Source organism: Ictidomys tridecemlineatus, chromosome 2 (assembly GCF_052094955.1).
Source record: "Ictidomys tridecemlineatus isolate mIctTri1 chromosome 2, mIctTri1.hap1, whole genome shotgun sequence".
NCBI lineage: Eukaryota > Metazoa > Chordata > Mammalia > Rodentia > Sciuridae > Ictidomys > Ictidomys tridecemlineatus.
The window spans coordinates 207,737,632-207,748,914 of record NC_135478.1 but is presented as its reverse complement, the minus strand read 5'-3'; the positions used below and the strand labels follow the sequence as shown (position 1 = coordinate 207,748,914).

General features: G+C 35.2%; 1 protein-coding gene across 3 annotated transcripts in view; it reads left to right on the top strand.

Moving 5' to 3' along the window:
* Positions 1–2,654: 2,654 nt before the first annotated feature.
* Positions 2,655–11,283, top strand: part of Tmem209 (transmembrane protein 209) — a 33,771-nt gene continuing 25,142 nt past the window's right edge. The window contains exons 1-5 of one of the 3 annotated variants that reach the window (XM_005331107.5): positions 2,655–2,771; positions 3,746–3,882; positions 4,009–4,067; positions 4,949–5,080; positions 5,633–5,874. In XM_005331107.5, coding sequence (XP_005331164.1) covers positions 2,769–2,771; positions 3,746–3,882; positions 4,009–4,067; positions 4,949–5,080; positions 5,633–5,874 — 573 coding nt within the window. In that variant the 5' untranslated portion in view covers positions 2,655–2,768. Of the gene's footprint in view, positions 2,772–2,794; positions 2,927–3,745; positions 3,883–4,008; positions 4,068–4,948; positions 5,081–5,632; positions 5,875–11,283 lie in introns of those variants that run through there. The other 2 variants (XM_040291438.2, XM_040291440.2) reach the window with 2 other exon arrangements.

Genomic DNA, 11,283 nt, shown 5'->3' with positions numbered 1-11,283 from the left:
ATTCTTGCTGAGAAAATAAAACATGCTCAAAGGGATGAAGATGACTGGGAACTATTTCACTCCATGACGTATGACAATTTCCTTGGTAACCCATTATGACATACATTTAAGGAACTATTTCAGGGATTGACAAGTGCTTCTTATATTTCTAAATTTTTGGAAGATTTATCTAAATTACTTCTACAAAATTTTATGGTATTTTCCCTCATACTTCAATATGGTTTTTTTGGCCTTAATCTTTTATTCCCTTAAAATTGTATATGTTTTCATATCTTTAGATCTAAGTGTCTAAGGTACCACTCATTTTTATCAATCTCTTTTATATGTTTCATACCATTATAAATTAATATACACAATTCTAATTTATCAAAGACTGAGTTGGGTTCCCCCAAATTCAAATGTTGAAGCCCTCATCCCCCCACATTTGATTATATTTGGAGAGAAGACCTTTAAAGAGGTAGCAAAGGTTAAGAGAGTCATAAAAGTGGAACCCTAATCTAATACTACTAGTGTTCTTATAAAAAAAGGAGACATTAAGGATTTACCCGGCACAGAAAAAGCACACATGAGGACATATGACAAGGAGACTATCTATGAGCCACTCAGGCCTCAAGAGAAACCAATCTGGGCTCGGGATGTGGCTCAAGCGGTAGCATGCTCGCCTGGCATGCATGTGGCCCGAGTTCGATCCTCACCACCACATACAAACAAAGATGTTGTGTCCGCCAAAAACTAAAAAATAAATATTAAAAAAAAAATTTCTCTCTCTCTCTCCTCTCTCTCTCTCACTCTCTCTTAAAAAAAAAAAAAAAGAGAAACCAATCCTGCTGACACCTTGGTCTTGGACTTCTAGCCTCCCAACTGGAAGAAATAAATGTCTATTGTTTAAGCTACCCTGTCTGTGATTTGGTTTGTGATATTTTGTTATGGAAGCCCAAATACAATGGCAAACGTCTATCAAACTTGATTGGCAGTGTTCTTTTTTAAGCCTGGAATAAATGCTCAATAGCTTATAGACTATTTTTTAGCAAAGAGTTGGACATGGAAGAGGTAGAATCCTGACATTCTAATTTTGACGGTACATTGAACCCAATTTTTTTTCTTTGAACAATTTTCATGTTACTTCATTTTTAAATCCACAACTAGGGCCAAACAATATTACTGCAAAGATAATATAAAAATGATTTTCAGGGGCTGAGGATGTGGCTCAAGAGGTAATGCGCTTGCCTGGCATGCGTGCGGCCCGGGTTCGATCCTCAGCACCACATACCAACAAAGATGTTGTGTCCGCCGAAAACTAAAAAAATAAATATTAAAATTCTCTCTCTCTCTCTCTTTAAAAAAAAATGATTTTAAAATCTCATTTAAAATCTGTTAGATCTTTAAGCATAGCAAACCCACAGATTTTCTTATGCAATACATGAACTTCATATTCTTCTATTTAACCTTAGGATCGATTAAGGAAAAATTTTAGTTACTAGATGAACATGATGGTTTATTATGACCATGGATTAATGTTTTCATTGTGGGACACATTTGTCCCTATGTCGAATGAGTCCCCAGACTTCAAGCACCCAGGCCACTGGTTCTCTGGGCCTGAGGCCAGTGTCAAGATCTCCAAGAGATCTGGGAGCCAGACTAAGTCCTGGGCCAAGGCTGAGCTACATGTGCCATCTTAGGGCTCACTACACTCATCTCACTTGGCCTTCACTGCACCTCTGGGCCTACAGACTGAGCTCCTGAGACAGTAACCAGGGAGTTCTCATTTTTTATATTTCTCGCCTAGCTCAGTGGCACAGTATATGTATTTGGAATAGAACCAAACTCAACTACTCCTTGATGAACCTTTTCCTGATAATTATAAGTTCCTTAAAAAGAATTTTCAAGGAAATAGGTGTTTGTTTTTTTAAACATTGAAAATCTTTAACAACTTCAATCAAACAGATTTTGGGGTTTCTTGTTACTGTTGCATTCTCATTATATAAATATTTAAGAATTATGTGGGGGGATGGGCTGGGTTGTGGCTCAGCGGTAGAACGCTGCCTAGCACATATGAGGCACTGGGTTCAAGCCTGCACTACATAAAAATAAGTAAATAAAATAAAAGGTATTGTGTCCAACTACAACTAAAAAAATTTTATAAAAAAGAAAGAAGAAAAAAAGAATATACGTGGGGCCAGAAGTGGAATGGATATGGATATATATATATATATATATATATGTGTGTGTGTGTATATATATATATATATGTGTATATATATATATATATATATATTTTTTTTTTTAAACACAAGGAACAGAATTGCTTTGTCTTTGCTCATCGTGTCCAGACCCATCATGCCCAGACCCATCATGCAAACTCTATCCAGAAAATTAGCCACCCTACTAAATAAAATCTGCTTACAAATGTAAGTACATAAAAGCCCTAAGGAAGCTAAAATTATATTAATATATACAAAATTTATCTTGTTATAGTTATTACTTTTTACTGCGAGTTCAGAACCTGGTCTGAATTTTGCTGTTCAGCTTTCTCCCTGCAGCTTAGTGGTAACTACCAATCCGAGCTGTTTCCCTGGTAACGCACGAGCCCAGTCCCTCCGCACGAGCCCAGTCCCTCCGCACCTCCCCCCCTCCGCTTCTCGCGAGAAGAGACGGCGCAGTTCTTCCGGTAACTGTAGACCAGCCAGACTCCCGGTTTGGCCTTAGCGCTTGGTTTCGCGCATGTGCAATAAGGAGTGGCGCGAGTCCACGACTTCCGGGCGAAGAACATGGTGCGTTCTCGGGGTAGTCTTTGTGCTTCCTGGACGTGGAGTCCACGGGGGCTTTGGGAGTTCCGCGCCTACTGATCTGCACGGGTTTCAGCCAAGGGAAGATACTGCTAGGCGTCCCATCACTTTTAGTGAAAGGGAGGAAAGAAACATTAGGGGTGACTGAAGTTTGTACTGAGGGATCCTGGGAGGGAAGCACTTTTCACTGGGGAGCTGGGGAGTTGTGAAGAGGACTGAAGGGCGGGAAGGGTACTGTAATATTCTCTATGGGATACGACTCCTGTAACTGGAACACGTTTTCCACTTGCCTGTTAAGTTTGAGTTTAGCAGGAAAAACAAAAAAAGGAAACATAAATCCCCATGTGAAACAAAACCGAATACACTGTCCTCTCCTCTTCCTCTGGTTCCTTTCACACCATAGGTACCCGCCGTCTAATGTAAAACCTTGAACTTCATTAGTACACAAAATGGAGATCCCTGGCTTATATAAGTCCCAGTGCAGGGTTATTTAAGGTGGGACGTAATGAGATCTTCTGCGTTAGGATGAAGAAAGAGTCTTCGTGATTTACATGGTGTACGGAATATTTTCTCCCAAATTTGGGGTATATTGAGTTTTAATAATTTTTAAAAAACTACACCCTTGCTGTACTTGAGACATACCCCAAAAACAAAAGGTGGAATATTTGCAGACATAATAACCAACCCCTAAATTAGAAAAAAAAAAAGACATTTTTCTTAACTAAAGTATTATTCTCTGAAAGAACAAGTCAGTTCTCTCTTGATTTCCCTGTGGTGCCAAAGAAGATATAATTTAGGGTTCTCTTTACATACAGTGATACTAGATACATTTTTGGTTAGGTATTTTTGAAGATGAAGGAAAGAACAGTTTTTACTTCATGGAGGACACAAAAGTTTTTATTTCTTACATGGAAAAGTAGTTTCTTTTGACTTAATTCCTGTGATTTTACTTTGAATAGATGCAAGGAGAGGCAAGCCCTAGTGCTTCCCTTATTGACAGAACCATCAAGATGAGAAAAGAAACAGAAGCCAGAAAAGTAGTTTTAGCCTGGGGACTCCTAAATGTATCAGTGGCTGGAATGATATACACTGAAATGTAAGTTAATCAGCCAAAAAAGGTGAAAATTTAAGCAGCCAATGGTTGGTTCCATAGTATTTTGTATGTGTTTTGATTTTCGGAGTTTTTGTTTTTTTAATTGAAAACACTTTCTAATTTTTTCAGGACTGGAAAATTGATTAGTTCATATTATAATGTGACTTACTGGCCCCTCTGGTATATTGGTAAGTAATTTCTAGTAAACAATCAAACTAATAAACAATACAATTTCAGGTAATTATGAGTCTGTGAAAAAATATTAAGTTTGGGGAAGTTGAAATTTATATTTGTTGGTCTCCTGAAATGCTGTCTCCACATTTTCAAGAATTAGTTCAGATTTCTACTCCACTGGATGCTTTCCTTAATTTCCTCACCCTTTCCTCTTCTTTTGTCTGCTTTTCCATAATCCTTGAGTATAAAGCGTCCCTTATAGATGTTAAAGTAAATTTCATAGTATGGACTCATTAGTCTACAATCTGCCATGAGAGCTGGTATGCAAAGTGAAAGAGCAAAGGATTTGGAATCATGGCTCACTAACTAGATGTATAGTCTTATAAAAGTCATTTGGGCTGGGCATGGTAGCACATGCATATAATCCCAGCACTTCTGGTGGCTGAAGCAGGAGAATCACAAGTTCAAAGCCACCCTCAGCAATTTAGCAAGGTTCTAAGCAACTTAGTTAGATGCTGACTCAAAATAAAATATAAAAAAAGGGCTGGGGATATGGCTCAGTGGTAAAACACCCCTGGGTTCAAGGTTCAATCCCTAATCCCCCCCACACAAAAAAAAAAAAAAAAAAAAAAGAATTTGGCCTCAGACTATTGATTAATGATTAGAAGGAGGGTAAAGCTATCTCTTATACAAGGTTGTAAGGATTAGTGATAGTTTGAAACTCATTGATAAATTCTGTATACCTATTAGATATTCCTTAAATGGTAGCTGTTGTCAGGTACCATTAGTTTTCAATTTTGTTGTTAATGTGCTAAAAAATATGGAGGGTTTTTGTCCACCCCACCCATCAACATATACCTCCTCCTTTTTAAAATAAATTATTGTTCTTTTCCAGAGCTTGCCCTTGCATCTCTCTTCAGCCTTAATGCTTTATTTGATTTTTGGAGATACTTCAAATATACTATGGCCCCAACAAGTCTTGTAGTTAGCCCTGGACAACAAACACTTTTAGGGCTAAAAACAGCTGGTGAGTATATTATATCTCTTGCAGAGGTGAGGATAAGGTTAGAAATAAATCTTTTGTAAGTTAATTTTTCCTTTTCATAGACTCAGAACTAGAAGGGACTTAGAAATCCTTCTGGTTCAACTATATTGAGCAGATCTATAGTAAACTGTCTTCAGACCAATGATTATTATTCCCGTTTCTATAAATTGAATGGAACTAGCATTCAGCAACGTCATGGAGGTTTGTTCCATTGTTCAATTACAATTAAATGACTAAATCTTGCATTGAAATCAATTTCTTATTTTGAACTCTGGAAAGGGTAAACAACTAATCTGTGCTCTTTAGTAATTATATTTTATATAATTTAACAACCAGATTCTTCTGTTGCTTTCTTTCTTTTCTGAAAGAGAGGTTTGAGTTTCTTAAAATCTGTTTCATTAAAAACAAAAAAATTTTTAAAAATACATATATGTATGTGTTTGTGTGTGTGTGTGTGTGTGCGCGCGCGCGCGAGCGCGTGCACACAAGTGTACATATGCATGTGTATAAAATTTTTTTTTCTTCTCCTTCTAGTTGTACAGACTACTCCTCCACATGATCTGGCATCTCCCCAAATCCCCCCCTCTCCACCTTCCCCTCCAATTCAGGGTCAGAGTGTATTGAGTTATAGTCCATCTCGTTCACCTAGTACCAGTCCCAAGTTCACCACCAGTTGTATGACTGGATATAGCCCTCAACTGCAAGGTCTGTCCTCAGGTGGCAGTGGTTCTTACAGCCCTGGAGTGACGTACTCACCTGTCAGCACTTACAATAAGGTAATGACACTTTTCTCTTGGTCAGTCACTTTATTTTAGAATTGGGAGGTACATTGAAAATAATGTAGTCCCACCAAGCATGGTGATACATGCCTATAATCTCAGCTGCTTGGGAAGTTGAGGCAGGAGGATTGCAAGCTTGAGTTTCAAGCTTGTTTCAAAATAAAAAGGACTAGGGATGTAGCTCAGTGGTAAAGCACCCCTAGGTTTAATCCTGATACCTAATCAAAAGATTTTTAAACAATCTCTTAATATGAAAGAGAACTAGTGGTATAGATCAGTAGTAGAGTGCTTACCTTACATACACAAGACCCTGGATTCTATCCCCACTATCACAAATGCTATTATTAATTTGCACTAAATGTCTATAAAGTTCCTGATAATTTAAAGGGAATAGGTGGCTACTCAAAAGAATTGTACCAGGTTATATTGTCACAGAATGTTTAAGAGTATTCATTTTATCATACCTTTGATTATCAAGTTAATCAATTTTTTATAAATTTCTGCTGATAAGAAAAATGAAAATAGTCTGTTGTAGCTTAATGTATATTTTTTGCAAGGTTCTCATTCTTTACCCACTTGTCTTTTGGATCTGTACCCTCTGATTTTTTCCTCCTAAGTTGGTATTTTAATTATGGGATTTTCGAAAATATACATATAGAGATTTAAAAATTTTTAATAGTCAATTCTGTTTGTCCTCTTGTGTTTTTTTTCTTTCCTAAATTTAGAAATTTCCCTTACTTTGCCAGTTGATTTTCTCCCTTTCAGTGGTGTAATTAAGGGTTTTTGCTGGGTATGGTGGTATATATGTAAACCCAGTAACTGGAGGAGACTGAGGCAGTTAGATCAGAAGTTTGAGGGCAGCTTTTTCAACTTAGCAAGACCCGTTTCAAAATAAAGATCTAAGATGTAGTTCAGTGGTAATGCACGCTGTTACAAGGTTCAGTCCCCAGTACCCCACACATAAACACAAACATGTACATACACAAACACACAGATGAGGATTTTATTTTTTAAATATTTATTCTTTAGTTTTAGGTGGACACAATATCTTTATTTTATTTTATTTTTATGAGGTGTTGAGGATCAAATCCCGCACCTCACGCATGCCAGGCGAGCATACTACCACTTTAGCCACATCCCTAGCCCTTTATTTTTGTTTTTGCTGAAATTTATGTTGCTCCAATTTTCATACATTATTTTCATTATCACTGACTTGTGATTTCTCATTTATATTATATGTAATCTGGGCCATCCTGTTTCCATATGTCTCTTTGGTTCTATTTTTTATATATATATTTATTTTTAGATTGTAGCTGGACACAATATCTTTATTTTATTTATTTATTTTTGTATGGTGCTGAGGATTGAACCCAGGCCCCTGCACGTGGTAGGCAAGCGCTCTACCACTGAGCCATAATCCCAGCCCTTCTTTTTGGTTCTTTATGTAGCAATTTCACTGTGAATTGTCTGTATTAAGAGAGTTGACCAAAAATGTCAAATGTTGCTTTGTTGCTACAAAATCAGGTACATTGCAGCTTATATTCTGTCTGTACAAAAAAAGTAGTAGAGATGTCTCCTACCAAAACATCAATACAATGTTTATTTTTAATGAAGCAGTCTTTTCTTGCTCACTTTTGCTACACAATCTTTTGCAGTCTTCTTTTCTGTGTTGTACATTTTACCATATACAAATTAGATAGAAAAAAATTATAAATTAAGATTTTTCACCTTATTATCTTTCTTGTTTTAAAATCTTAAGAAGTATATCAGGAAAGTGTCATAGTAAAAGTGACAAAGTTAGACTTTTGTGATGACGTATCAGAAAAACAATAAGGTGGCAGTGTTATCAAAGTATAACTTTAAGGGAGAATGCATTATATTGGACAAAATGTCATTTTTAAATTGATGAAGGAAATGATACATTGGGAAGATACAATAGTCACAATCTTTATATGTTGAATAATATAGCATCATAAAATATAAAGCAAAGGGGCTGAGGTTGTGGCTCAGTGGTAGAGCTCTTGCCTAGCACGTGCAAAGCCCTGGGTTCAATCCTCAGCACCACATAAAAATAAATAAATATTTATTTATTTAATATATATATTATATATATTTTATAATATATATTATATACATGTATGTATATTATATATAAATGTTTGTATATAATATATATAAAGCAGAAATATGAAGAGATTAATAAACAGAATTATTGTAGAAAACTTTAGTATTATCAACCTATGTCCAATAAAGTAGGCAACAAATAAAGACACAAAAGATTTGAACAATGTTTAAAAAGACCACCTTGATAAATACATCGAATACTGCACCTTTCTTTTTTTTTTTTTTTTTTTTTAAAGAGAGTGAGAGGAGAGAGAGAGAGAATTTTTAATATTTTTTTTTTTTTTAGTTCTCGGTGGACACAACATCTTTGTTGGTATGTGGTGCTGAGGATCGAACCTGGGCTGCATGCGTGCCAGGCGAGCGCGCTACTGCTTGAGCCACATCCCCAGCCCTTAATATTTATTTTTTAGTTTTTGGCAGACATAACATCTTTGCTTGTATGTGGTGCTGAGGATCAAACCTGGGCTGCATGCATGCCTGGCGAGCGCACTACCACTTGAGCCACATCCCCAGCCAACCTTTCTTTTTGCAGAGTCCATGGAATTAGAAAAACTGTATTTTCTGTTAACTTTAGGGACAGAAATAATACTGTAAAAGCTCAAAAAATACAACAGGACAAATTTATTTGTGAAAATCATAAATAACCATTTAAATTCATAGAATATTAAGATGCTGATTTTTTTCCTAAAATAAAGGATAATCGATGACCAGGTGGTTTATTCTATCAGAGCAAGAAATCTATTAGCATATTCTATTCAAGAATCTGTATAAAAACTAAATTTTTCTTTTCTTTATTTCTTTATTTTTGTAGTGCTGGGGATTAAACCCAGGATTTTGCACTTTATAGACAGACAAGCACTTCTATCAGTGAGCTACACCTCCAACCCAAAACTAAATTTTTAAAAACTATTTTCTAAAAGCATCCATTTTAATATTAAATACTTTGGTTATAAACCACGTGTGGTGGTGAACACCTATAATCCCAGCAACTCAGGAGGCTGAGACAGGATGATTGCAAATTCAAGGCCTGCCTCAGCATCTTAGTGAAACTCTGTCTCAAAATACAAAATAAAAAGAACTAGGGGTGTGGCTAATGTTAGACGATGCTCAGTACTAAAACAACAAAAAACCCTTGCATTAAGTAGCTGGATATAAGGTAAATATCCAAAATCAGTAGCTTATAATCATATAAAGCATTATTCAGTTAGATCCAAGGGGATTTCAAAATTCCTATAATTGTGTAAAAATATAAACATTCCAAGATTGAGCTATAGAAGTATATAGGTCCTATATGAAAATATATGTATATTATTATTAAATATAAAAGATGCTAAATGAATAGAGAACATTAATATGGGGGGGGGAAGCCAGGAAAGATTTTGTTTGTTTGGTTTTTTTTTTTTTTATTTTGTATTGGGGATGGAACTCAGTGCTTCACCCCTTAGCTATATCCCTGTACCTTTTATTTTTTTACTTTTATTTTAAGACAGGGTCTCCATAAGTGGTTGAGGGTCTCAGTTGCTGAAGCTGGCCTGGAATTTGCAGTCCTCCTGAGTCACAAGGATTGTAGGCATGTGTTACTCTGCTCCTCTGGGAGCCAGGAAAGTTTTTACTAAGAGTTAGGGTATATCCCTATAGATATTAAAGCTATAACATCTGTTTTACTTTTTAAAGTAAAATACCAAAAATAGACCAATTAAATACAACAGTACCCAATAAATTGGGTGAAGGGGGATAGAAGTTCATTGGATTAGACAAAAGGGAATGAAGGGAAGGGTTGGGGGATAGGAATAGGAAAGACAGAATGAATCAGATATAACTTTCCTGTGTTCATATGTGAATAAGTGACCAGTGTAACTCCACATCAGGTACAACCTTAAGAATGGGAAGTTATACTACATGTATGTATAATATGTCAAAATACACTTAACTGTCATGTATATCTAAAAAAAGAAAAATAGTACCCCAGATATAATCATAGTATATAAAAGGAATTGATATGTTAACTTAAAAAAAGAGATATCAGTGTGAAAGAGGATTAACACTTTTATTTTTGAACAGCATTAAATAATTATAAGACCTATAATAAATTTATTATAAACTAATACAAATTGATCATGAAATGCAATAGAAAAAATTGTCAATACTTAAGCAAACAGTTAACAGGTAATATAGGTGACCAGTAATTGTATTTATAGTGTTTAATTTTGTGAGGATAAGGAAATGATAATTAAATGTACATTTATAACAAAATATTCTTACATATCAAGTAAACTAAAGTAGTACTTCTAATGGACATATAGTTATATGGTATTCCTATCTATTATTCTCTGATAGGAACATGATTTAGGGTAACATTTAATTTAATAGGTGGGAATATGTATTTTTAAAAATTCATATGCTTTAGCCAAATAAATTTAGTTTCAGAAATCTATCCTAAAGAAAATGATCACAAATTCAAGCAAAGATGTATGTATAACAGTGTTCAATATTAACACTATTTACAATAGCCAAAACTTGCAGACAATCCAAATATACAGAATAAACATATGATAATAAATTGTTATATTTGTGTATTAAAATATATGGTAATACAAATAATATTTTTAAGAGATACAGGAAACACTTGGGTAACTTTTTTAGAAAGTATATAAAGCCAAATAGTATTGTCTTAATTATGTAAATACAAATACATTGAAATAGCTATGTACATTTTATGTGGCATTTATACACTATGGAGTATTACACAGCACTAAAAAATGACAAAATCATGGAATTTGCAGGGAAATGGATGGCATTAGAGCAGATTATGCTCAGTGAAGCTAGCCAATCCCTAAAAAACAAATACCAAATGTCTTCTTTGATATAATGAGAGCAACTAAGAATAGAGTAGGGAGGAAGAGCAGGAAGAAAAGATTGACATTAAACAGAGGCACGAGATGGGAGGGAAAGAGAGAGAAAAGTGGAATTGCATGGAAATGGAAAGAGACCCTCATTGTTATAAAAAACTACATAAAAGAGGTTGTGAGGGGAATTGGAAGAAAAATAAGGAGAGAAATGAATTACAGTAGATGGGATAGAAAGAGAAGATGGGGGGAGGGGGATAGTAGAGGATAGGAAAGGTAGCAGAATACATCAGTCACTAGTATGGCATTATGTAAAAATGTGAATGTGTAACCTATGTGATTCTGCAATCTGTATTTGGGGTAAAAATGGGAGTTCATAACTCACTTGAAACTATTGTTCGAAGTATGATATGTCAAGAGCTTTGTAATGTTGTGA